General features: G+C 47.0%; 2 protein-coding genes across 2 annotated transcripts in view; one reads left to right on the top strand and one right to left on the bottom strand.

Annotated features, from left to right (window-relative positions):
* Positions 1-27,789, bottom strand: part of LOC105546367 (zinc finger protein 777-like) — a 374,731-nt gene that overhangs the window by 168,599 nt on the left and 178,343 nt on the right. The gene's annotated exons all lie outside the window — the stretch shown is intronic.
* ZNF783 (zinc finger family member 783) lies at positions 4-27,789 on the top strand. Its single transcript, XM_011989545.1, has 6 exons — positions 4-190; positions 4,109-4,504; positions 4,594-4,720; positions 4,872-4,997; positions 21,898-22,026; positions 24,349-27,789. Exons 1-6 carry the CDS (start codon positions 167-169, stop codon positions 25,164-25,166), a joined length of 1,620 nt encoding a protein of 539 aa, XP_011844935.1. The 5' UTR covers positions 4-166; the 3' UTR covers positions 25,167-27,789.

Genomic DNA, 27,789 nt, shown 5'->3' with positions numbered 1-27,789 from the left:
TTAAAAGGGACAGCGGGGCACGTGGCTGGGGACGCAGTTCGCGGCCCCCCGGCAGTAGCTCCCAGGCTAGGCGGGTCCCGTTCCGCCTCCGCTGTCGCCGCCGCGCCGCCCCGGGCCCGACAGGCCGGGTCCAGGGACTGCAACCCAGCGAGGGACGCGGGTAGCCATGGCCGAAGCGGCGCCTGCCCGGGTAAGCGCCCTGGGCCCCGCGGACGCCGGGAAGGCCCAGGCCGCCGCTGCGTGAGCCCGCGCGAGGGACTCTGGCCGCGCGGGGCCGCCTGGCGAGAGGGCCCTGCGCGCAGCCTCCGCGCTCGCCGCCCCCGGCCCATCGCCCGGCCCGCGTCGAAGGCATAGATCGGGCGGCCCAAACTCCAGGCCCGGCGGGCGGGGCCCCGACGTCAGCGACGGACGATCCGGCCCTTCTGCGGCCTCTGCCAGCCCGGGCCTCAGAGTCACGCTCGGCGACTAGGAGGCCGCGCCTTGGAAGCATTGTTCCATTTGAGGCCCCGCGGCGCCCCCACAGCAGGCTGGGCGGGCAGGGGCAGCAGGCCCCACGGGACAGTCGCGGAGGCTGAGATGGGAAGGGACTGGCCCAGGGTCACGCATCTGTTAGAGGCGGGAGCCTCACGCCGGGGCAGGGACTTTGGAATTAGACACTTTAAAACGCCTCATAGTCTACTTTTACCAAAGAGAAAGATTTAAGTGTCGTTTACAAGAGAGACTGTAGATTTAAAAAAAAAATCAATGTAGCAGATTTTATTAAATTTTTTTTTTTTTCAGAGGGTGTCTCCCTCTGTTGTGCATGCTGGAGTGCAGTGGCACGATCTCGGCTCACTGCAAGCTCCGCCTCCCAGGTTCAAGGGATTCTCCTTGAACTGGGACTCTCCGTGTAGCTGGGACTACAGGCGCCTGCTACCACGCCTGGCTAATTTTTCTATTTTTGATAGAGATGGAGTTTCACTATGTCGGCCAGGCTGGTCTTGAACCCCAGACCTCGTGATCTGCCCGCCCCGTCCTCCCAAAGTGCTGGCATTACAGATGTGAGCCACTGCACCCGGCCATTTAAAATTTTTTTAATTAAAAAATGTTTTTTATATCTATCTATCTATATCTATATATATATTTTTTAGACAGGGTCTCTCAGCCAAGCTGGAGTGCAGTGGTGGGATCTCATCTCACTGCAACCTCTGCCTCTGCCTCCCAGGTTCAAGTGATTCTCCTACCTCAGCCTCCCAATCCCAAGTAGCTGGGATTACAGGCGCAGGTGCCTGTCTCGTTTATATCTATCTATCTGTCTATCTATCTATCTAGATATATATCTATATGAATAAGTTTGTTCATAAGAATAAACTATATTTATAAGTATTCCTATACAGAATTTTTCTCCTGGAGAAGGAAGAATCACATCAGTTTTTTTCTGCATCTTCATCTATATAAACTAGGCCAGTTTAACAGATTTTAGAATATTGGTTTGATATTGTGCAGTTTGTCCAATTGGGAGATTATAATCCTTTGGCCATTTTTGACATACTAGAAAACGCTTGTAAAGAGCTCAGTAGATGATACCTACTGTTATTAATACACCTCAGTGAAGGTTTTGAAACCTTGATTTTTCTGGATACTTTTATTAAAGTAGAACTTCCTCTCCCTCCTCTTTACTTAGTGAGTGTGGTGAGCTTCTTTTTGGGTTCCCTGAGTGCAAGGGAGAGAAAAAACATTGGGGATTCTGCAGGTTTATAGTCCTGTTGCCTGGGAAGAGGGGGCCCTAGGAGGTGACATCATCCACTCCCCCTAGCCTGGAGCTCACAGCTTTACTACCTTTCAGCTCACTCCTGTCCACCTGCTCCTTTCCCAATGCCTTCTTGCAGCACTTGAGATCCCAAGAAACTTCCCAAAAGGGACAGATTTGCCCTGGACTCTTGTTAGCCCATCCTATCACACTGTTGTTATTTATAAGTATTCCTATACAGAATTTTTCTCCTGGAGAAGGAAGAACCCCATCAGTTTTTTTTTTCATCTTCATCGTACGTTTACTATGATAGGTGTTCAGTAATTGTCGTTGAATGGATGAAGCAATTATAGATGATTAGTGCTAGGAAGGAGGGAACAGTGAAAGTCTCTAGGATGCGTTGTCTAAGCAAGACTCTTAAAGACCAGAGGGACTCAGGCATACAGAGGATGCATATTGAGAGCTGACACGAAGGTGGAGGAGGGCCGGGTGGGTCCTCGGAATCCACAGGAGGCCGGCATGGCTGGAGCGCGGCAGGAACTGGATGGCTCAAGGTCAAGAGAGGTCGGCTGGGCCATGAAGAAGTCTAGCTCTTATGCCAGGTACACTGGGAAACTACTGAAGAGTTTTAAGCAGGGGACTGCAATGATCTATTTGTGTTTTTAAAAGATTACCAAGCCGGGAGTGGTGGCTCATGCCTGTAATCCCAGCCCTTTGGGAGGCTGAGAAAGGCAGATCACAAAGTCAGGAGTTTGAGACCAGCCTGGCCAATATGGTGAAAGCCCGTCTCTACTGAAAATATAAAAACCAGCCGGGTGTGGTGGCGGGTGTCTGTAGTCCCTGCTACTCGGGAGGCTGAGGCAGGAGAATCGCTTGAACTCGGGAGGTGGAGGTTGCAGTGAGCTGAGATTGCGCCACTGTACCCCAGCCTGGGCGACAGAGCAAGACTCTGTCTCAAAAAAAAAAAAAAAAAAGATTACCGGTTACTCTGTGGAAAGTATATTGTCGTGGAGAAGGCCGGAAGTGGGGGAGAAGGCTGGAAGTGGGGAAATCAGGTAGGCAGGACCACAGTGGCCGAGTCCAAGCAAGGTGATGGGGACTTGGACTAGACACTGGCAGTGGAGAAGGAGAAACATGGCTGGATTTGAGGTAATTTTGGAAGTTAGTACCCTGTGATGATTTAACCATGAAGCATGAATGAAATTGAGGGGTGAGATGTCGATTTGTCTCTCCAACGAGGCTTTTAGCAGCACCAACCAGGACTTTGCCCATTGCACGTGCACGATGATGGCTTGTGAATCAGGTATCAGGGTAAGTTGAGGCACTTGAGAAGCTTTTTCCAAGGCACTGAAGGACAACGGAATGAAAGAGGTGGAGGTAAAAAAAAGGCCATATGAACTATTTGTACCATATCCCTGAGCCAGAACCATCACCATAATCACCGTCATTGTCTCAGTCTGCTCAGGCTGCCTTACTTGGTTCCCGGCAGGTCTCTTTTCCTGGTTTGCAGACGGCTGCCTTCTCATTGTATCCTCACATGGCATACAGCAAGATCGTGTCCCTTGTGTTTCTTCTTACAAGGGCACGAATCCTACATATGAGGGCTCTGCCTTCATGGCCTAATTGCCTCCCAGAGGCTCCACCTCCAAATACCAGCATACTGGGGATTACTGCTTCAGCAAATGGATTTTGAGGGAGACACAAACATTCGTTCCATAGCAATCATCATCTTCTTAGCCCTGCGACATGGGGCTCATGTTTATTATTTGTGCTGTGCTACACATTGTACTAAGTGCTTTGTACACAGATTTTTCTTAATTCTCTCAGTCTTATTGTATAGGTACTATTATTATCTCCATTTTCTAGATGGGGAAGGGAAGTTGGAAGCTGTTGGAAACACCTTGCCCACAGTTGGCCAGCTTGTGAGTGGCAGAGCTGAGTTGCACGTGGGCTGTCCACTGGAGAGTCATGTCTCTGTGTCACAAAGCCTTGTCCCTTCATTTTTAGAGGAGGAAACAGACCCAAGAAGGGGAGTCACTGGTTTGAGGAAGGGGAGTCACTGGTTTGAGACTGCATGGTTTGCTCAAGCTTATGGGGCATGCCCTGTCCCCATAGCTAGTGTATAGGATGGGCAGGGGCTGTTTTTCTTCCACTTTCCCACTTGCTGACACGTTGGTCCAGCCACTGTCTCTTGTATCAGTTAGGCTGGATTCCTAACTGACACCCTAGCCTCTCCATCTCCCCCCAGGCTGCTGCTTTACCATCTCCCCCCAGATGGGGCTTTACCATTGCAGGTGTCATTTCTGAGGTGTGTTTTTGAGATGGAAGGTTTGATTGTATAATTCTCATAATACCTCTCTTTTCTCTTCTTGTGAGCAGGCCCCCAAGACAGACAAGCACACAGAGGACCAGAGTCCTTCCACACCCTTGCCCCAGCCAGCTGCTGAGAAGAACTCGTACCTCTACTCCACGGAAATCACACTGTGGACGGTGGTGGCTGCCATTCAGGCCTTGGAGAAGAAGGTGGATTCCTGCCTGGCCCGCTTGCTGACTCTGGAGGGGCGCACGGGGACAGCCGAGAAGAAGCTGGCCGATTGTGAGAAGACAGCTGTGGAGTTCGGGAACCAGCTGGAGGGCAAGTGGGCCGTGCTGGGGACCCTGCTGCAGGAGTACGGGCTGCTGCAGAGGCGGCTGGAGAATGTGGAGAACCTGCTGCGCAACAGGAACTTCTGGATCTTGCGGCTGCCCCCAGGCAGCAAGGGGGAGTCCCCCAAGGTAGCGGCGGGACACCCTGCGGGTGGGAGAGCTCGAGGGGCCGAGCCTGTGAGTGTGTGGGTGAGTGAGTGCAACACTTGTGGTTCCAGGTGCCCGTGACCTTCGATGATGTGGCCGTGTATTTCTCTGAGCAGGAGTGGGGCAAGCTGGAGGACTGGCAGAAGGAGCTCTACAAACATGTGATGAGGGGCAACTACGAGACCCTGGTCTCCCTGGGTAAGGCCACGGAGGAAGGATCTGGGCCTCTGTCCACAGGTTGTCTATGGACAGTCTGTTTCTTTGCTTTGGCTTTTGGTACTTTGGGCACCTCTGCATCTTTGTGGGCATCTCGGGTCCAGCTCTTCCCCATTTCTTGTTCTGTGCACAGATTATGCCATCTCCAAACCGGACATCCTCACCCGGATAGAGAGGGGAGAGGAACCTTGTCTTGACGGGTGGGGCCAGGAGAAGCAGAATGAAGTAGAGGTGGGGCATCCAAGGATGTTGGGCACTGGTAAGTAAAAGAGCAAGATGTGGTGGCGTGGGGGGAGCGCCAGGGGCTAGCTGCACCATCACCCACCCTCTTGGGCTTCCCAGACAATCAGGAAGGCCAGAAAGGGAGCATAGGCCATTAACCCAAAGTGGGACCACTCTGTACAAGGCCACCCTGGACAGGAGTGGGTGGCAGACTTAGAGCCATAGGATTTCTGTATCTGTCCAATGTGGGCCATCATACTCACCTTACGTGGCTGTGATGACCGAGTGACAAATATTAAGCATGTACATACTGATCACTTTGTAATAGTGGGGACTGGCCGGGCACGGTGGCTCACTCCTGTAATCCCAGCACTTTGGGAGGCTGAGGCGGGTGGATCATGAGGTCAGGAGATTGAGACCATCCTGGTTAACATGGTGAAACCCTATCTCTACTAAAAATACAAAAAATTAGCTGGGCGTGGTGGCGGGCGCCCGTAGTCCCAGCTACTCGGGAGGCTGAGGCAGGAGAATGGTGTAAACCCAGGAGGCGGAGCTTGCAGTGAGCCGAGATTGCGCCACTGTACTCCAGCCTGGGCGACAGAGCGAGATTTTGTCTCAAAATATATGTGTGTGTGTATGTGTATGTGTGTGTATATATATATACCTCCACCAGCAGCACTGCTGCCTCCTGGCGTCTTCAGGTGTGTCCATGTCCCTGCTATTGCTTGTGCCCCTGTCGCAGTCCCACAGCCCCAGCCTGCGGCAGGAAGGCCTGTCATGTGCTGGCTTCCATTTGTGTACATGGCCCTCGGTAGGAGGGCCAGGCATGCCCTGTCCTTGTAGCTGGTATATAGGACAGTGGTTCCAAAGGGGACTGCACATCACAGTCCTCTGGGGGGCTTTTTTAAAAATTACATTTTAATAAAGTAGAATAGCACAGTGAATCTCCAAATGATCGTCACCCAGACTCAACCCTCCGCTGGGTTTGCCACACTCGCTTCATCTGTTTTTTCCCTTTTCCTGAACGTAACCACAATACCATGGTCACACCCACAGAATATCAGAATATCATCTAATACCATCTAATACCTAGCCTTTGTTTTGTTTTCCCCAGTTGTCTCAAAAATGTTTTCTATAGGTCTTAGGATCCTAATTGTAATACACCCAAGTCCACATTTTACATTTGGTTTGTGTCTCTGAAGTCTATAAAAACAAACTTATGAAAACCCCCCAGTCTTTTTCAACAGCTTTATTGAGATATAATTCATATACTATATAATTTACCTATTAAAGTGTGCAATTGAGTACTTCTTAAAAAAATTTCAACTTTTACTTTGGATATAGGTGTACACGTGCGGGTTTGTTACATGGGTATATTGTGCCCAGGTAGTGAGCATAGTACCCAAGTTTTTCAATCCATGCTCCCCTCTTTCCCTTCCCCCTTTAGTAGTCCACAGTGTGTGTTTTTCCCAGGTTTATGTCAATGTATGCTCATTGTTTAGGTCCCAGTTATAAGTGAGAACATGCAATATTTGGTTTTCTGTTCTTCCATTAATTCACTTAGGATTATGGCCTTCAGCTTCATGTTGCTGTGAAGCACATGATTTCATTCTTTTTTATGGCTATGTGGTATTCCATGGTGTATATATACCACATTTTCTTTATTCAGCCCACCACTGATGGACACCCAGGTTGATTCCATGTCTTTGCTACTGTGAATAACATTGTGATGAACATATGTGTGCATGTATATTTTTGGTATAGTGATCTATTTTCCTTTGGGTATATACCCAGTAACAGGATTGCTGGGTCAGATGGTAGCTCTGTTTTAAGTCCCTTGAGAAATCTTCAAACTGCTTTCCACAGTGGCTGGACTAACTTACATTCCCATCAACCGTGTATAGGCATTCCCTTTTCTCTGCAGCCTCGCCAGCATCTGATGGTTTTTGAGTTTTTAATAATGGTCATTTTGACTGGTGTGAGATAGTACTCATTATGGTTTTGATTTGCATTTCTCTGATGATTAGTGATGGTAAGCATTTTTTCATGTTTGTTGGCCGCTTGCATGTCTTTTTTTAAGAAACGTCTGTTCATGTCCTTTGCTCATTTTTTGCTTGTTGGTTTACGTTCCTTATAGATGCTGGATGTTAGACCTTTGTCAGACGCATAGTTTGCAGATATTTTTCTCCCATTCTGTAGGTTTCAGTTTACTCTGTTGGTAATTTCTTTTGCTATGTAGAAGCTCTTTAGTTTAATTAGGTCCCACTTGTCAATTTTTGTTTTTGTCGCAGTTGCTTTTGAGGACTTAGCCAAAAATTCTTTGCCAAGGGCAATATCCTAGGTTTTATTCTAGAATTTTTATAATTTGAGGTCTTACATTTAAATCTTTAATCCATCTTGAGTTACTTTTTGTGTATGGTGAAAGGTAGGGGTCTAGCTTCATTCTTCTGCACATGTCTAGCTAGTTACTACCCCAGCAACATTTATTGAATAGGGAGTCTTTTCACCATTGCTGTTTTTTTTTGGTCAGCCTTGTCCAAGATCAGATTATTGTAAGTGTGTGACTTTATTTCTGAGTTTCCTATTCTGTTCCATTGGTCTACGTGTCTGTTTTTGTACCAGTACCATGCTGTTTTGGTTACTACAGCCTTCTAGTATAGTTTGAAGTTGGGTAGTGTGACACCTTTGACTTTGTTCTTTTTGTTTAGGATTGCTTTGGCTATTCTGGCTCTTTTTTGGTTTCATATGAATTTTAGAATTGTTTTTTCTTATTTTGTAAAGAATGATACGAGTAGTTTGAAAAGAATAGCATTGAGTCTGTAAATTGCTTTGGGCAGTATGGCCATTTTAACAATATTGATTCTTTCCATCTATGAGCATGGGATGTTTTTAAATGTATCTGTGTCATCTCTGATTTCTTTCAACAGTATTTCATAGTTCTCCTTGTGGAGTCTTTCACCTCTGTGGTTAGCTGTATTCCTGGGTATTTCTTTCTTTTTTTTGGTAGCTATTGTAAATGGAACTGTATTCTTGATTATACACTTTCAGGCTGATGTTATTCTTGTGTAGGAATGCTACTGATTTTTGTACACTAATTTTGTATCCTGAAACCTTACTAAAATTGTTGATCAGTTCCAGTAGCCTTTTGGCAGAGTTTTTAAGGTTTTCTAGGTACAGAATCATTGTCAGCAAAGAGAGATATAGTTTAACTTCTTTTCCTATTTGGATGCCGTTTGTTTCTCTTGCCTTATTGCTCTGGCTAGGACGTCCTATAGTTGAGTGTTTTTTAGTATATTCACAAAGTTGTGCAGCCATCACCACAATCCAATTTTAGACCTTTCTTGTTCCATCAAAAAGAAACCCCATACCCATTAGTAGTCACTGCCTGTTCCTCTGCCCACCTGTTCCCCTGCCCCAGGCAGCCTCTGATCTGCTTTCTGTGTCTATGCATTTATCCATCTGGAAACGCCATATAATGGAATCATACGGCCGGGCGCAGTGGCGCATGCCTGTAATCCCAGCACTTTGGGAGCCTGAGGTGGGCGGATCATGAGGTCAGAAAATCAAGACCGTTCTGGTCAACATGGTGAAACCCCGTTTCTACTAAAAATACAAAAAATTAGCTGGGTGTGGTGGTGTGCAACTGTAATCCCAGCTACTCAGGAGGCTGAGGCAGGAGAATTGCTTGAACCTGGGAGGCGGAGGTTGCAGTGAGCCAAGATTGCACCACTGCACTCCAGCCTGGGCAACAGAGCGAGACTCTGTCTCAAAAAAAAAAAAAAAAAAATGGATTCATATATTATGTGGCATTTGTGCCTGCCTTCTTTCATTGAGCATAATGTTTTGAAGGTTCATCCACATTGATTGTAGTATGTATGAGTACTTCATTCCTTTTTGTGGCTGAGTGACACTCCATTGTAAAGATATGCCACATATTGTTTATTCCTTTATCAGTTGATAAATTCCCCCCGTGCCCCCTTATTTATTTATTTATTTATTTATTTATTTATTTTGAGACAGGATCTCACTCTGTTGCCTAGGCTGGAGTACAGTGGCATGATCTCAGCTCACTGCAGCTTTGACCTCCTGGGCTCAAGTGATTCTCCCATCTCAGCTTCCCGAGTAGCTGGGACTACAGGCACATGCCACCATGCCTCGGCCTTTCAAAGTGCTGGGATTATAGGCGTGAGCCATGGCGCCTGGCCTGGTTCTTTGATTTTATGTTGTTTATCACTTTCCTTTTACGTGGAAATCTTAAATTCTCAACTAAATTTGCATAATTTCTTCAATGATCTTATATCCAATCCTAGCACTTCGTTATCCTATAATGTATCTTACAATTTCAAAACAGTGAAGCAATAATACTACTAACAGTTAGACTTCCATTGAAATACAAGATTTTTTTGCAGCTCTTTTTGTCCTCTGTGTACATTCTGTGCAGGACTTATGGGCAAAATAATGCCTTTTAAAGTCACTTGAAATATTTTCTGTATGTACTTATGCCACCAACTTAGTATACAGTTGCATTCATTTGTTTATTTTTAGATTTTTTTATAGATTATTCTTTTTGGTTTTTGATGTAACTTAATTTTTTGAATATGTAAGATATTTTATGTTTGCAAAGTCAAAATGATTTAACATGGTACATTCGAGGAAATCTCGTTTCCCTCCTTGTGCCCTCTCCCTATAGATAATCATTTTTATTCATTTCTTATTTATACTACCATGTTTCTCTTGGAAATATCAGTAACACGGATATATTTGTATTCCCACCCCTGTCTTACGCAGTAGGTTGTGGAGACCACCTGATACAATGATGTACAGGTCTTCCTCAGTTCTGTGGATTCGGAATGTTCTGTGGTGTGATAGTTTATTTAACAGTCTATACCTTGGACATTTAGGGTATTTCCAGCATTTTGCTGATATAAATAATGCTGTAGGGAGTACTTTGTGCATAAATCAGTTCATGTTTTTGCCAAGGTATCTTTTTTTAAAATTTATTTTTTGTGAGAAGGAGTCTCACTCACTGTGTTGCCCAGGCTGGAGTGCAGTGGCACGATCTCGTCTCACTAATCCCTGACTCCTGTGTTCAAATGATTCTCGAGCCTCAGCCTCTGGACTGACTGGGACCACAGGTGTGCGCCACCACACCTGGCTAATTTTTGTATTAGCAGAGACGGGGTTTCATCATGTTGGCCAGGCTGGTCTCTTAACTCCTGACCTCAAGTGATCCACCAGCCTCCCAAAGTGTTGAGATTACATATGAGCCACTGTGCCTGGCCCCAATGTATCTTTGAGATGTAATCCTGGAGGTTGGATTGCTGGGTCAAAAGGTAAATAAATATGTTATTTGGGGAGAATTTATCTCCAAATTCCCCTGGACAGAGGAATCATTTGCATTCCCATCTGTGTTGTGAAAAAGGTTCTCTTGCCAACAGAGGATGTGGACAAACTTGTAGGATTCTTTTCAGTGTAATGGTAAGAAGTATGTCAGTGTAGTTTTAATGGCGCCTCTCTTACTGAGTGTTGATGAGTTTTTTTTTTTTTTCCTTTAGAATTCTATTTTAATTTCTAATTTTTATGGTACATAGTAGGTGTGCATATTTATGGGGTACATGAGATATTTTGATGCAGGCATACAATGTGTAATAATGACATCAGGGTAAATGGGATATTCATTACCTCAAGCATTTCTTATTTCTTTATGTTATAAACATTCCAATTATACTCTTTTAGTTATTATAAAATGTACAATTAAATTATTGTTGACTGTAGTCACCCTGTTATGCTATCACATTCTAGATCTTATTCATTCTATTTAACTGTATTTGTTACCCGTTAACCATCTCTACTTCCCCCCTCGCACCTTCCCCCAACCCTTCCCAGCCTTAGGTAACCATCGTTCAACTTCTCTGTCTCCGTGAATTCAACTGTTTTACTTTTTGGCTCCCAAAATGAATGAGAACATACAAAGTTTGTCTTTCTGTGCCTGGCTTATTTCACGTAACATAATGTCCTCCAGTTCCACCCATGTTGTTGCAAATGACAGGATCTCCTTTTTTATAGCTGTGTATATGTACCACATTTTCTCTGTCCCTTTGCCTGGTGATGGACACTTAGGTTGCTTCCAAATCTTGACGATTGTGAATAATAAACATGGGAGTGCAGATAGATACACTTATTTCTTTTCTTTTGGGTATATACTTAGCAGTGGGGTTGCTGGGTCATGTGGTAGTTCTGCTTTTAGTTCTTTTGAGGCACCTCTGTACTGTTCTCCATAGTGGTTACACTAATTTACATTCCCACTAGCAGTGTTCGCGGGTTCCCTTTTCTTCACATCCTTGCCAGCGTGTGTTATTGCCTGTCTTAACTGGGATGAGATGATAAGTCATTGTCGTTTTGATTTGCATTTCTCTGATGATTGATTATGCTGAGCACCTTTTCATATACCTATTTGCCATTTGTACATTTTTTTTTTTTGAGACGGATTCTCACTCTGTCACCCAGGTTGGAGTACGGTGGCGCATCTTGGCTCACTGCAAACTCCGTCTCCCGGGTTCACGCCATTCTCCTGCCTCAGCCTCCCGAGTAGCTGGGACTACAGGCACCTTCTACCACGCCTGGCTAATTTTTTTATATTTTTAGTAGAGATGGGGTTTCACCATGTTAGCCAGGATGGTCTCCATCTCCTGACCTCATGATCCACCTGCCTTGGCCTCCCAAAGTCCTGGGATTACAGGTATGAGCCCCCGTGCCCAGCCACATTTTTTTTTTCTTTTTTTTTTTTGAGACAGGGTCTCACTCTGTTGCCCAGGTATGACAGGAGTGCAGTGGCACAATCAGAGCTCATTGCAACCCAATCTCCTGGGTTCAAGCCATTCTCCCACCTCATCCTCCCAAGTAGCTGGGACTAGAGGCATGTGTTACCACGCCCAGCTAATTTTTGTATTTCTTGTAGAGATGGAGTTGTGCTGTGTTGCCCAGGCTGGTCTTGAACTCCTGGACTCGAGCAATCTTCCTGCCACAGCCTCCCAAAGCACTGAGATTACAGGCATGAGCCACCATGCCCAACCTGTATGCCGTCTTTTGAGGAATGTCTATTCAGATCTTTTGCCCATTTTTAATCAGATTGTTTTTTAATTGGGTAATTGGATTTTTTCCTATAGATTTGTTTGAGCCCCTTAGATATTCTGGTTATGAATCCCTTGTCAGATGGATAATTTGCGAATATTTTTTCCCATTCTGTGGGGTGTCTTTTCACTTTGTTGATTGATTCCTTTGCTGTGCAGAAGGTTTTTAACTTGATGTGATCCCATTTGTTCATCTTTTGCTTTGGTTGTCTGTGCTTTAGGGTATTACTCAAATCTTTGCCCAGACCAATATCCTGGAGTGTTTCCCCAATGTTTTCTTGAAGTAGTTTGATAGTTTGAGGTCTTATATTTAAGTTTTTAATCTATTTTGATTTGATTTTTTTATATGATGAGAGATAGGAGTTTAGTTTTATTTTTCTGCATATGGATATTCAGTTTTCCTGGCACAATTTATGGAAATGACTGTCCTTATTCCAATATATGTTCTTTTTTTTTCTTTTTTGTGACAGAGTCTCACTCTGTCACCCAGACTGGAGTGCGGTGGCACAATCTTGGCTCATTGCAACCTCCGCCTCGCGGGTTCAAGCAGTTATCCTGTCTCAGCCTCCTGAGTAGCTGGGACTACAGGCGCCTGCCACCACTCCCGGCTAATTTTTGTATTTTTAGTAGAGATGGGGTTTCACCATATTGGTCAGGCTGGTTTTGAACTCCTGACCTCAGGTGATCCGCCAGCCTCGGCCTCCCAAAGTGTTGGGATTACAGGCATGAGCCACCACGCCTGGCCTAATGTATGTTCTTGATACCTTTATCAAAAATGAGTTTGCTGTAGATGTGTGGGTTTATTTCTGGGTTCCCTATTCTGTTCTTTTGGTCTGTTTGTCTGTTTTTATGCCATTACCATGCTGTTTTGGTTACTCTAGATCTGTAGTTTAATTTGAAGTCAGGTAATAGATTCCTCTGGTAAAAATGAGTTTGCTGTAGATGTATGGGTTTATTTTTGGGTTCCTATTCTGTTCTTTTGGTCTATTTGTCTGTTTTTATGCCATTACCATGCTGTTTTGGTTACTATAGATCTGTAGTTTAATTTGAAGTCAGGTAATAGATTCCTCTAGTTTTGTTCTTTTTGCTTAGGATGGCTTTGGCTATTTCAGGTTTTTCATGGTTCTGTATATACTTTAGGATTGTTTTTTCTATTTCTGTGAAGAATGTCCTTGATATTTTGATAGGAATTGCATTAAGTCTGTAGATTGCTTTGTGTAGTATGGGCATTATAACTAATTCTGAACATGGAATATCTTTCCATTGTTCGGTGTCCTCTTCAATTTCTTGCATTAATGTTTCATAATTTTCGTTCTAGATATCTTTTACTTCTTTTGTTAAGTTTTTTCCCAGGTATTTTATTTTATGTATAGCTATTGTAAACGGGATTATTTTCTTGATTTCTTTTTCAGATTGTTCACTGTTGGCATATAAAAAGGCTACTGATTTTGTATGTTGATTCTGTATGCTGCAACTTTGCTGAATTTATCAGTTCTAATAGGTGTTTTTTGGTGGAGTCTTTAGGTTTTTCTAAATATAAGATCATATAATCTGCAAACAAGGATAATTTAACTTCTTCCTTTCTAATGTGGATGCTCTTTATTTCTTTCTCTTGTCTGCTCTAGCTAAGACTTCCAGGATTATGTTGAACAACAGTGGTGAAAGTGCATCCTTATCTTGTTCATCCTTATCTTGTTCCCGATCTTAGAGGAAAGGCTTTCAATTTTTCCCCTGTTCAGTATCAGGGGAAACTGGCTGTGCATCTGTTGTATATGGCTTTTATGGTGTTGAAGTATATTCCTTCTGTACCCATTTTTTGGATTTTTTAAAATCATGAAAGTATGTTGAATTTTATCAAATGCTTTTATAGCATCAATTGAAATCCTGTGGTTTTTGTCCTTCGTTCTGTTGATAAGATGTATCACATTCATTGATTTGCAGAGGTTGAATGATTCTTCCATCCCTGCCTGGGATAAATCCCACTTGGTCATGATGAAAGATCTTTTTAATGTGTCATTGAATTTGGTGTGCTAGTATTTTGTTGAGGACTTTTGCATCAGTGTTCATCAGGATATTGGCCTGTAGCTTTCTTTTTTAGATGTGTCTTTGTTTGGTTTTGGTGTCAGGGTAATACTGGCCTCATAGAATGAGTTTGGAGGTATTCCCTCCTCCTTTATTTTTCAGGATAGTTTGAATAGCATTGGTGTGAATTCCTCTTTAAATGTTTGGTAAAATTCAGCAGTGAAACCGTTACGTCCCTGGCTTTTCTTTGCTGCGAGACTTTTTACTGCAACTTTGATCTCATTACTTGTTATTGGTCTGTTGAGGTTTTGGATTTCTTCATGGTTGAATCTTGGTAGATTGTATATGTCTAGAAATTTATCCATTTCTTCTAGGTTTTTCAATTTATTGGCATATAGTTGTTCATAATAGTCTCATGATCCTTTGATTTTCTGCAGTATTAGTTGTAATATCTCTTTTTTATCTCTGATTTATTTGGATCCTCTTTATCTTAGTCTGGCTAAAGATTTGTCGATTTTATCTTTTCAGAAAACCAACTTTTCATTTCATTGATCTTTTGTATTGTTTTTTGTTTCAATTTTATTTATTTATGTTCTGATCTTTATTGTTTTTACACTAATTTGGAGTTTGGTTTGCTCTTTTCTGGTTTTCTAGCATGCATGATTATGTTGTTTGAAGTTTTTCTACTTTTTTAATAGAGGCACTTATTGCTGTAAACTTATATCTTAGTATTGCTTTGCTGTATCTCACAAGTACCATAGGTTAATTTGATATGTCGTGTTTCTATTTTCATTTCTTTCAAAAAATTTCTTTCTTTCTTCTTCTTCTTTTTTTTTTTTTTTGTTTTCAGACAGGGTCTTGCTCTGTTGCCCAGGCTGAGTGCAGTGGTGTGATCACAGCTTACTGCAGCCTGGTCCTCCTAGGCTCAAACAGTCCTCCTACCTTAGCCTCCCAAATAACTGGGACTAAAGATGTGTGCCACCATACCTGGCTAATTTTTGATTTTTTGTAGAGATGGGTTCTTGCTATGTTGCCTAGGGTAGTCTCAAACTCCTGGATGCAAATGGTTTCCCCACCTTGCCCTCCCAAAGTGCTGGGATTACAGCTGGCCTCAAAAAATTTCTTAATATCCTCCTTAATTTCTTTGTTGACCCATTGGCCATTCAGGAACATATTATTTAATTTCCATGTGTTTATATAGTTTCCAAAGTTCTGCTTGTTATTGATTTCTAGCTTTATTCCATTGTAGTCAGAGAAGATACCTGGTATGATTTCAATTTTTTGAATTTTTAAGAACTTGTTTTGTGGCCTAACATATGGTCTATCCATGAGAATGATCCATGTGCTGAGAAGAAAAAAGTGTATTCTGCAGCCGTTGGATGAAATGTTCTGTGAATATCTTTAGTCTATAGTGCAGATTAAGTCCAGTGTTTCTCTGTTGGTTTTCTTTCTGAATGCTCTGTCCAGTGCTGAAAGTGCAGTGTCAGAGATGCCAGTTATTACTGTATTGGGGTCTGTTTCTCTCTTTAGCTCTAACAGTATTTGCTTTATACATCTAGACGCTCCAGAGTTGGGTGCATGTGTATTTATTATGCTATTAATATATCCTCTTGCCGAATTTACCCCTTTAGCATTATATAATGAACTTCTTTGTCTCTTTTTATAGTTTTGTCTGAAAATCTGTTTGGTCTGCTATAAGTCTAGTTACTCCTACTCTTTTTTGGTTTCCATTTGCATACAGTAGTTTTTCTATCCCATAGTGCACATGTGTCTTTAGGCATTTCTTTGGGCAACAAGAGCGAGACTTTGTCTCAAAAAAAAAATTGGTTCATATTTAGACTTTCTACTCAAGATATGAGTAGCTTACACAGTACAATTACAGTATTATCATACTCTGTGTTTGTGTACTTGCTATTACCAGTGAGTTTTGTACCTTCAGATTTTTTTTTTTTTATTCCTTATTAATGTCCTTTTCTTTTTGATTGAAGTACTCCCTTTAGCATTTCTTGTAGGACAGGACTGGTGTTGATGAAATCTCTTAGCTTTTGTTTGTCTGAGAAAATCTTTATTTTTCCTTTATGTTTGAAGGATATTTTTGCTGGATATATTATTCTAGGATAAAAGCTTTTTGCCTTCAGCACTTTTATTTTTAGTTTTTTGGAGATAGTCCCTCTGGTGCCCAGACTGGAGTGAAGTGGCACAATCTTGGCTCACTGAACCTCTGCCTCCCAGGTGCAAGTGATTCTCGTGCCTCAGCCTTCCAAGTAGCTGTGATTACTGGCATGTGCCACCACATCTGCCTAATTTTTTGTATTTTTAGTAGAGACGGGGTTTCACCGTATTGGCCAAGCTGGTCTCAAACTCCTGAGCTCTGGCAGTCCGCCCACCTCAGCCTTCCTAAGTGCTAGGATTACAGGCATGCGCCACTACGCCTGGCCTTTCAGGACTTTAAATATGTTGTGCCACTCTCTTGAAAACTTGTCAGGTTTCCACTGCAAAGTCTGCTGCCAGACGTATTGGAGCTCTATTGTATGTCATTTGTGTCTTGTCTTTTGCTGCTTTTAGGATCCTTTTTTAATATCCTTGACCTCTGGGAGTCTGATTACTAAATGCCTTGAGGTAGTCTTATCTTGGTTAACTCTGCTTGGTGTTTGCTAACCTTGTACTTGAATGTTGATATATCTTTAGGTTTGGAAAATTCTGTTATCATGTTTGAGTAAACTTTTTGTTTTTTGTTTTTTTGGTTACAGAGTTTTGCTCTGTTGCCCAGGCTGGAGTATAGTGGCGTGATCTTGACTCACTGCAAACTCCGCTTCGTGGGCTCAAGTGATTCTCCTGCCTCAGTCTCCCTAGTAACTGGGATTACAGGTGCTTGCCACCGCACCCGGCTAATTTTTGTACTTTCAGTAGAGATGAGGTTTCGCCATGTTGGCCAGGCCAGTCTCAAACTCCTGGCCTCAAGTTGATCCATCTGCCTCAGCCTCCCAAAGTGCTGGGATTATAGGCATGAGCCACCATGCCTGTCGTGTGGCTAGGGCTGTTCTAAATGCTCCCTCTGTGGGTGGGTGCCAGCTAGGTTCTGCCTGGTGTTGCTTTCTGCTGTGACAGGGCAGCACTGAGTTCCGATGCAAAGTCCTACAATCACTGCACTCTCCTTCCCCCAAGCACACACATTCTCTCTCTGGAGCTGCATGGCTGCTGCGGGGGTATGGAGGAGGGTTGGTATCAGCAATTCAAGACTATTTTTCCCACCCTCTTCAGTGCTTCTTTCCTTCATATGATGTTACAGCTAGGTACCGTGACTGCTTACCTGGATTTTGGTTTTTTTGAAGGTGCTTTCTTGTGTGAATAGTAGTGAATTTGGTGTTTCTGTGGGGAGATAATCGCTGGAGGGTTGTTTTCGACCATCTTGTTCCCCCCCTCCCTTTTTTTTTTTTTTTTTGAGGCAAGATGTTACTCTGTCATCCAGTCTGGAGTGCAGTCATATAATCATGGCTCACTGCTGCCTTGAACTCCTAGGCTCAAGTGTCTTCTCACCTCAGCCTCCTGAGTAGCTAGGACTACAGGCATGTGCCACTATGCCTGGCAGGTTTTAAAATTTTTGTAGAGACAGGGTCTTACTGTGTTGCCCAGGCTGGTCTCAAACTCCTGACCTCAAACAATCCTCCTGCCTTGGCCTCCCAAAGTGGCAAGATTACAGGCATGAACCACTGCACCTGGCCCTATTTTTTATATGTTTAAGGGCCATTTAAATTTCTTATTCTGTGAATTATTTATGTTTCTTGCTCTAGGAATCTTTTAAAAAATGCATATTTCCTAGGCCTACCCCAAACCTACTGATGAGACTCCCAGGGGTGCTCCCCAGGGGATGCTGCTATACTAGCCTAGTACAGGATTTGGGTTTGGGAGCCCCCATTGTAGTGTTCTGAGCCAGGAGTCCCTAAAGAGTGAGATGTGTGTGTGTGTATGTGTGTGTGTGTGACTGAGTCTCACTCTGTTGCCTAGGCTGGAGTGTAGTGGCACAATCTCAGCTCACTGCAACCTCCACCTCACAGGTTCAAGCGATTCTACTGTCTCAGTCTCCTGAGTAGTTGGGATTACAGGCATGCACCGCCATGCCCAGTTAATTTTTGTATTTTTAGTAGAGATGGGGTTTCATCATGTTGACCAGGCTAGTCTTGAACTCCTGACCCCAGGTGACCCGCCTGCCTTGGCCTCCCAAAATGCTGGGATTACAGGCTTGAGCCACTGTCCTCAGCTTCCCCCACCCCTTTTTAAAATCACTCTATATTCAAAATATATCAGCTCTTTTACTTACAGAGAAAATATGAAACTAAACATTTGTTCTCTTAGCCTCCATAATGAAACCTGTATTCAGAATATGTCCACTTTAAAAAGAAATAAAAGATTTGCAGATTATCAAGCTGAAACCTGAGAACTTTGGCATGTATTGTTTCTGTGAGTCGTTTTTTTTTTTTTTTTTTCCTGGAGTCAGAGTTTCTCTCTTGTTGCCCAGGCTGGAGTGCAATGGCTCGATCTTGGCTCACTGCAACCTCCACCTCCCGGGTTCAAGTGATTCTTCTGCCTCAGCCTCCCAAGTAGCTGGGATTACAGGTGCGTGCCACCATGCCTGGCTAATTTTTTTTGTATTTTTAGTAGAGACGGGGTTTTGCCATGTTGGTCAGGCTGGTCTTGAATTCCTGACCTCAAGTGATCCACCCACCTCAGCCTCCCAAAGTGCTGGGATTACAGGCATGAGCCACCGTGCCCGGCCTGTTTCTGGGAGTCCAGTTCTTTCATCCCTCTGTAGCTGATACCTGCCTACTTGGGGCACTGGTTGCCACCACCACGGTCTACTCTTTTTTTTTTTTTTTAAATTCCCATTTTACAGATAAACTGTAAAATTTATTATTTATTTATTTTTTATTCTGAGTGGCATACTCTTGTGTGTCGTCACTTGTAACAGCTGAGCTCATGGCATTTTCTGGGAGACGGTGCTGCTGTCTCTCCTGCTGTTCTTTCTTTTTTTTTTTTTTTGAGACAGAGTCTTGCTTTGTCACCCAGGCTGAAGTGCAGTGGTGCTATCTCAGCTCACTGCAAGCTCCATCTCCCGGGTTCATGCCATTCTCCCTGCCTCAGCCTCTCTAGTAGCTGAGACTACAGGCGCCCACCACAACACTGCCTGGCCAATTTTTTGTATTTTTAGTAGAGACAGGGTTTGACTGTGTTAGCCAGGATGGTCTCGATCTCCTGACCTCGTGATCCATCAGCCTTGGCCTCTCAAAGTGCTGGGATTGCAGGCGTGAGCCACCGCGCCTGGCCCTGTCCTGCCATTCAAAATCATCTCCAATGAGATTGCCTTCTTGACCTGTGCTTCCCTTTATTCATCTGGGGGCACTGGAGGCCAAGGGGCTGCGTGGGTCTTCACCTGATGGAACTGATGGAACTGATGGAAGTGGCATTTTTGGAGACGCCTGCGACTGCCCCAACTAGGAGCACCGCTGGCTTGTAGGCTGCTCGATCCTGGGGGTGCTGCTTCTTTGCCAGTGCTGTCCCCCAAATCCAACTGCAGCAGAATCTGGCTCTTCTTTCCAATATTTAAAAATTATTCTTAACTTTTTTTTTTTTTTTTTTGGCACAGTCTTGCTCTGTCGCTCAGTCTGGAGTGGTGCAGTCATAGCTTACTGCAGACTCAACTTCCTGGGCTCAAGTGATCCTCCCACCTCAGCCCCCTGAGTAGCTGGAACTACAGGCACATGCCACCACACCCAGCTAATTTTTGTATTTTTTTGTAGAGGCAGGGTTTCACCATGTTGCCTATACTGGTCTCAAGCTCCTGAGCTCAAGTAATTCTTCCACCTTGGCCTCCCAGAGTGTTGGGATTACAGGCGTGAGCCACTGTGCCCAGCCTTATTTTCAATTATTAGTGGCTCATGAACAGTCAGGATTCATTATTTTCACTTAGACCGTTCTGTTTCTCATTCTTTTTTGAGGCTTCATCTTGCTCAGTCACCACCTTGTGATGCTTGGGGCTGTTTAGTAGGATGGATGATGTGTTTCTCTTTGTTGTAGAAAGGATCCAAAGATCAAACTTCAGAGGATGATCCACTGAAATTTTCAGGATCTGCTGATGAAGCAACCGTCTTTAGGCTTGTCATGAAAATAACATTTTTAGGGGCAGTAAAACCCGTTGGTTTATAACTCTCCCATACATAAAGGGGAATTGGTAGCAGTGTTAGCAGGCACAGACTCCACTGGATTATTATTTTTCACCAGTATTTCACCCTTTGATAACCTTCTGGCTGGTTTTACCTCTTCTCTTAGAAGAGAACCTCAGTTGAGGTAGAGTGGACAGGACCCCACTTGGGTTACTTTTTTAAAATTTATTTATTTATTTATTTATTTGAGACTGGGTCTGGCCCCGTAGCCCAGGTTGGAATGCAAGTGGCATAGTCATGGCTCACTGCAGCCTCATACTCGTGGACTCAAGCCATCCTCCTGCCTCAGCCTCCCAACTAGCAGGGACTACAGTCATGCATCACCACACTTTTGGTTGTTCTTTTATCTCTTGACAAGGCATTGTTCTCTGGAGTTTTAAGTTTAGGAAGATCCAACGTGGTAAATTCAAACTCAGGTTTGGAGGTTTTCCTACTTTTCCCATAATTCTGGGTTTGTTGTCTGTTCCCTTCTGATCTGATGCCCATCCAATTTCAAATTCCTCTTAGCATCAAGTGGACAAACGATGTGAGCCATTTGCTGATTTCATCTCTGATGGTAGCATTCTGTCAGCTCTTACTGTCAGCCTTTTGCTCATCATAGTTTTTTTCTCATCATCTTTTTTTGCTTAAAAAATCAGAGCTTCAGCTGGGCGCAGTAGCTCACTCCTGTAATCCCAGCACTTTGGGAGGCCGAGAGGGTGGATCATGAGGTCAGGAGTTCAAGACCAGCCTGGCCAAGATGGTGGAACCCCATCTCTACTAAAAAAATACAAAAATTAGCCAGGCATGGTGGCGGGCGTCTGTAATCCCTGCTACTCGGGAGGCTGAGGCGGAGAATTGCTTGAACCCGGGAGGCGGAGCTTGCAGTGAGCCGAGATCACGCCACTGCACTCCAGCCTGGGTGACAGAGTGAGACTCCGCCTCAAAAAAGAAAAAAAAAATCAGAGTTTCATTTCTTGTGTGAGAGGACACATGCTCATTTTGAGGCTTTACCGTTTGAAAGTCTTGCTGACAGCTGGGTTGGTTACGATCACTCTGGGAGGCGGGCGCTGATTAAACATGAATGGACTCAGTTCTAAGAAGTAGGTGTAGGGATGGAGTTATTTTGAAAGAAAACTTCTGAGGGGGAAACCTTGATGCTCCTAACGCCATGTCTTCAGTTGTGTTTCTGCCTTGCCTTGGGTCCCTTATGTCATAAGAGCAGCTTGGAGGAGGAGGAGGAGGCCCGAGCGCGGGAGGTGGTGGCCACCCCATTGGCTGCTGGGACAGGCATGGTGTTTCTCTTTCCTGCCTTAAAATGCCAGAGTCTGTCATGACCTGCCTGGTGATCATTACCATGAATTCCTGTCTGCTGAATTCCTCTGCGGCAGTTTCCTTCTCTGGGACAAGAGGCTTTAGACTGGAATCTAGCTGCCAGATATTCGGTGGCGTCCACCTCACTGTCATGCCCTGTGCTGCAGCTGAGGCCCCAGGATCCCAGTGACTCTGCCTTTCCCCAGAGGGTCCCTGGTCATCTGGGCAGGAGACCTCTGTGTTGTGCTCAGTGTCACTGATTTGCATTCTCCAGGCCTCCCTCCATATCCAGAGCACCTCAGCAGCCCACTCAGCCCTGCCCAGGAGGAGCTGAAAGAAGGGCAGGCCCCCAAGCAGCAGCAGGACTCAGAGGTGAGAGTGGCCCCAGTTGGGCCAGGAGCAGGTGAGTGAGAACAGTGAGGCGGCAGGATGAACAGTGTCCCGAGGCAGCATGCGGTTACCAAGCGACGGTGCTGAGGAAAAGCACTGGAAGCGTGGGGCTGGGAGAGATGGCTGGGAGACTGGTTGGGCTGGGTTGGACAGGCTTTCTGGGAAAGGGGCCCCTGAGACAGGCCTGAAAGAAGGTAGGTTTTGGCATTTTCAGCATGAGAAAACAGTGTATAGATGGGTGGGTTCCTCCACGTGTTGGGGGCCTGGGCACACGGGTCCAGCAGAGTGAGGGGAGGGGTAGATGGGTGTGTTGTGCCTCCCCAGGGTTCTTACGAGGGTCCCATCCACAGGGCAGTGTGTGTCCTGTGCCTAGCGCGGCGCCAGCGTGGTGTTTCTCGGTAAACGACCTCTTTCTGAAGACCTGCTGGGAACTCTGGCTTTAGCCATGCTTCCAGACCTCTTTGTCTGCTTTTATTTAAAGGCAGTCCCTGCCTGTCCTTTCACAAAAATATGTATCAGGCCATTTAGCAGAACACTTGGCAAACAGTCCAGAGCTCTGTTCTCTGTCGAGTGCTCCTCTGCGGGGCTGGCTCCTCCACCTGGTTCTGCCGCTGGCCCAACTTTCAGTCTCTGGTTGCTTTCTCTGTGGTGATTTCTGGGTATCTTCCCCACTGGATCTTCCTCCATTCCCTGGGTTTCTCTTTCCAGCCAGTGTGTAAGTCTGGGCTCTGCTCATGGAGTTGGAGAGATGGGACCCTCTTAGGCAGGAGGGCAGTGTTCCTGCCCCATTGCAGACCTGGAACGGTGTCCCGGAGCCTCCCAACCCTCTGTTCTTTTGAGGCTCATCAGGGTGACAGATGCTGAGGGACAGGTCATTAGCACTGGCCTGCAGGGGTGTTGGGGACGTGGCCTTCGTAGCTCTTGTCTCACCTCTGAAGCCCTCCGGACAGAAGCCCTAGGCCTCCTCTCCCTGGCAGGGACTTGCGTATGTCCAGGGCTGCTGGGGAGATGGCTATGCACGCTGCAAGCCATGGGTGTCCTGCAGCCGGTGTTGGGAGAGGCCCTTGCCGAGTCTCACACGGCCCGCAGCCAGCACCAGCATTTTATCCTTGATTAAGTCGAAAGGAGAGTCTAGATGGGGAGTCTCCAACTTCCTCCACCAGGGACATCCTGCCAGGCATGGGGCCAGGGGAAGAAGGGCGGAGGCACCTGTGGCTGCAGCAGAGCCCCACAGGAGCATGGGGGCCTTTTGGGAGTGGGGTGGGGTTGGGTGGTGGGACGTGGTGACGGGCTTCCTCCTGAGGGTTCCGTCCCTCCCTCTCCAGCTGCTATCTCCCTGGGGACTGTGGGGACCCAGATCAGTCTGGGGTCCTTCCTGGTCTTTCCCCATTGTGGTCTGGTCTGGCCTGGCTGGAAAGGCACTGCATGAAAACCCAGGCATCAGATCCCAGGCATGTGGTCTGATGATGATGGAAAAGCTATTCATGTGGTCTTGGCGTGGCTGGGCTCCCAGCCCCCATGTCAACAGTCCGTGTTCCTCTGTCCAGAGACTCTGCTTCCCTGAGAGGGTATGGTGCCAGGACCCTTCCTCCCTCACATTAGGGACCCCTGAGAGCTGGGTGCTGAGACCTGGGGTCTCAGGTCTCCAGCACATTGCTGTGACCACCTGCCACTGCCTTGGTTGTCCTTGTCACTGCTGTCCAGCAGCTCCTTGGCTCCACCCAACCTGGGAGTTGAGTGAGACTCACACAGACCCAGGCAAGAATCTCAGGTCCTAGCGCCTCCTGTCACCAGTGAGTGTAGTGGCAGGCAGGTCATGGACGCGCTGTGCGGATTTGTCATGTGGATGAGCAGCTGAGCATGGGTGCAGCACTCACCACCCCTCGTCCGCAGAGGCCTCTTAGGGTGGTCTGGGGGCAGCGAGGGCCCCTGGGGCTCATTGTCTTTCACAGATGGTAACTAGTGTCACCAGAACTCTTGTGGGTGGGGTCCTGCCACCCTCTCTGCTGTGCCCAGGGTCTCTGCTTCTGTGTCCCACTCCAGCTGACCCCGACCTCCGGGCTCCCTGGCTCCTGGCCTTGCAGCTTGATCTCCCCTCCCCTGATGTCCTTAGCTTGGCCTCCAGGAATGAGGCTGATGACAACAATCAGGACTGAGTGACCGTGCGAGGCAGTGCTTGTGTGGCGGGGCTCAGTGAGCAGGACCCCTGCAATGTGCTGTGAGCACTGTGGGGAGAGAGGGCCTGGCTGAGGCTGGAAGCCAGGACTGGGCCGAGTGACCTGGGGGACAGGGTGGTGAGGTCCACTTGGAAACCAACGTAGACTCCTTTTGCCAGGTGGTGGTGTGGTCATCAAGACAGAGGCACAGTCTGAAGACGAGATGAGGCCTGAGCGGCTTTTTCTGGGGGTGTCCCGAGGCCAGAACGAATGCAGAATCCCCCGAGGGCCCAGGAACAGGCCTGGGGGCCCCAGCCGTCATCAGGCCCAGGGCGTGCCCAGGGTACGGGCAGGGGAGCCACGGCCACCGGGGGTCGGCGGGGAGACGCCCCGAGTCCTTTCCCGCCGGCGGCAGCGGGCATTCACCTGCCCCGACTGTGGGCAGAGCTTCCGCCTGAAGATCAACCTGACGATTCATCAGCGGACCCACGTGGAGGAGGGGCGGCGGGAGGCCCCCGGGGACAGCCAGACCACGCTGGAGCCGGGGGAGGTGGTGGTGCCTGGCCCTGTCATCCGCTGGCTCCCCGAGGAGCCTGAGGGCCGCCGCTCTGTGGCGGGCGGCCGTGCGTTGGTGGGGCGGCGGCCTGCGGCCAGCAAGATGTACCACTGCAGCGAGTGCCTGCGCTTCTTCCAGCAGCGCAAGAGCCTGCTGCTGCACCAGCGCCTGCACACCGGCAATGGCCAGGGCTGGCCCGCCTGCCCCTACTGCGGCAAGGCCTTCCGCCGGCCCTCGGACCTCTTCCGGCACCAGCGCATCCACACTGGTGAGCGGCCTTACCAGTGCCCCCAGTGTGGCCGGACCTTCAACCGGAACCACCACCTGGCTGTGCACATGCAGACCCACGCCCGAGGCCAGGCGGGCCCACACTTGCCTGCCGCCCCTGCCCGCCACGGGAGCCCCCCGCTGCCCTGGCCCAGCCGCACGGAAGAGGGCTGACCAGGCAGTAGGCCACAGGGGACTCCTGGCAGGGCCTCTCCCCAGTGCCTGACGCGGGTTCCTCCTCTTTCTGGGATGGAGAGAGGTTTGTTGTTTTACCCATTCAAATGGGAAGCCCGCCGCCCTTCTGGTGGCAGTGTGTGTGACCGGGTGCCTTCTGTTTCCTGTTTGCACTCTTTGCTGCCTTTTCTGCATTCCTGACTTGTAAAAGATTCCTTAAGGCTTAAGGGATGCCTTATTTTTGATGGGGCCTCTGGTAGGTACCACAGCCAAGAGGACCAGAGATCATGGCCCTTCCAGTATGGGGGCGATAGAGACATCGGGGACCTGGGATTTTTGTTTTGTGCAGAGGTCTCCGGCCTGCTGTCACCATGAGACAGGGGAGTGGATGGTTGGCCTGAAGAAAGGGTCCTGGAAAGTTTTCTACTTTGCTATTTTGAAACTTTTTTTCCCTTGTTATAGAGACTCAAGTGCTTTTGTAAATGTGTGTAGTTGCTAATGGAACTTCGCCTTTTGCAAAGTGGAAAGAGCCGGCTTTTCCATGTGGGGCTCGCAGAACTGGAAGGGGAACTACCTCCACCAGCCTGTGGGTCTTTTATTTTTTTAAGATGGAGTTTTGCTCTTGTAGCCCAGGCTGGAGTGCAGTGGTGCAATCTCCAGAGGTTGCTCACTGCAACCTCTGCCTCTCGGGTTCAAGTGATTCTCCTGTTTCAGCCTTCTGAGTAGCTGGGATTACAGAGGTGAGCCACCACTTCTGGCTAATTTTTGTATTTTTAGTAGAGACAGGGTTTCATCATGTTATCCAGACTGGTCTCGAACTCCTGACCTCAGGTGACTCGCCTGCCTCAGCCTCCTGAAGTGCTGGGATTACAGGCGTGAGCCACTGCTCCTGCCCAGCCTGTGGGTTTTGACGGGGATGTCTTGGCTGCTGTCTCAGAAGCACAGTGTCTCCCTAGGTGTGTGTTTCTTGGCCCAGAGTGACTCCCAGTATTCCTAGTCCTTACCCCACAGGATAGGCGCGTCCATTATTTACTTTTGTTTGTCAGCTGGGAGGGGAAACTGAAGCCTGGAGTGGGAGACACTTCTCCCCAAGAGCTCAGTGTTCGTGGGTGTGCAAGATCCATTGACTGGACCCCAGACAGCATCCTGAGGGGCAGTGCGGAGAGAGCCCAGGAAGCCCCTCCCCTAGAGGAGGCCCTTGGTCTGGCTGAGGGCCACCTCTACCCTGGGCCTCCAGGACTGCTTTTCACATTAAAGGGGAGGCAGTCTCTCAAAGGAGTTCTCCCTTGAGCGCTTTGGGCTCTGGGGCAGAGTTGGGCTAGGAGATCTGGGTGAGTCCTTCAGTCACGGCTAGTCTCATGTTCCTCTTCTGTCAAAGGGGGTCATGGCCCCGGTGTGTCCTACCTCAGAGTTGTCAGGATCACATTAAGAGGCACTGGGACAAATATGAAGCCTAGCTTTGTGCTTCCTTTCAAGTTCAGGGCCTCCTTTCTACTCATTCCAGCCTTTTTTTCCCCTGTCAGAATCCCTCAGGAAGGACCTTTATCTTCTGGAGTGAGTAGTGGCAGTTCCACTGGGTTCAGTGAAAGACTCGCCCACGGGGCTTTGTTCCCCAGGGGTCCTTTGTGTTTCGGTGAACAAATTCCTACCAAAACATGAGATTCAGACTGTAGAAGTTCAGGCAATAATATCAGGCCTCATGGAGAAGTCTGGAGGTCAGCTGGCTTCTGGTGTCCCATCACACCACTGCGGGTGCTGCCTGTAGAGCAGCCTTGGTGTGGGTGACTCTGAAGCTGGAGTGATGGGACCCCGGCTAACCTTGTTTTTTACCGCCTTGTCTGGCACTGAGAAGTGGCCACCCTTCAGGGCTGCTTCTGGGGGCCTTGGTTCCTGGATGTGCCATTTCCTTGCCCTTCTGACCCTCCCACTTCTTCCAACGTCTTGAGCAGAGTTGGGGGCCAGTGGTAGCGTTGCTGTCATCTCTGGGAGGAGGATGAATATACAAGTCAGTGACAGTTCGGCCAGGCTCCCTTGGGTTTGGGAAGAGGCACCGCCCTTCTGTGCTGTGGATCCTGCTTGTTTGCTTTGGGGTCCCCCAACCCTTGCCAGGAGCTTCACAAATCAGAGACAGGCTGTCAGCAAGAACTCAGACAGGATGTGTGCAAGTGCAGGTGCGCGAGTTTAACCCTCAGCTGCAGGAGCTAGTCTCAGATGTTCTGGGGATACCTCAGGCTAAGAATTTTGCCGAGTTTCTGGGCTTGTTTTTCTAATGCCAAATGCCCCTGCGTAAGTGCCACAAGGTGCTGATTCTCCTTTTTTCTTTTTTTCATAGCAATGTGTGCAACTTTGAGCTAGGTCTTGTGAATTTGCCTAGCACTCGGACGTGTTTAAGTAACGTTCTTTACATTGAAACGAGTCAACCGAAGCTTTGTGGTGCAGGAGCTGAGGGTTCCCCAGACTCGGTGGGAGCCCTGGTTGGGCCCCAAACTCCCCCAGCAGAGTCCTCGTCTTCCTCATTTGTGAAATAAACGGGTGGGCCACGACGTTAATAAGCCCAAGAAAACTGTGAAGGTGGTAGTCCCTTTCCCTAATTGGTGCGCAATAAACTTGTTGACATGAACGA

The sequence above is a fragment of the Mandrillus leucophaeus genome, unplaced genomic scaffold (assembly GCF_000951045.1).
Source record: "Mandrillus leucophaeus isolate KB7577 unplaced genomic scaffold, Mleu.le_1.0 Scaffold357, whole genome shotgun sequence".
Taxonomy (NCBI): domain Eukaryota; kingdom Metazoa; phylum Chordata; class Mammalia; order Primates; family Cercopithecidae; genus Mandrillus; species Mandrillus leucophaeus.
This window is presented reverse-complemented; position numbering and strand designations above follow the sequence as displayed.

Coding starts and splice junctions, on each gene's coding strand:
- ZNF783 (XM_011989545.1), top strand. CDS start 167: ATGGCCGAAGCGGCGCCTGCCCGG. Junction 4,505..4,593: donor GCAAGGGGGAGTCCCCCAAG/GTAGCGGCGGGA, acceptor TTGTGGTTCCAG/GTGCCCGTGACCTTCGATGA. Junction 4,721..4,871: donor CGAGACCCTGGTCTCCCTGG/GTAAGGCCACGG, acceptor TTCTGTGCACAG/ATTATGCCATCTCCAAACCG.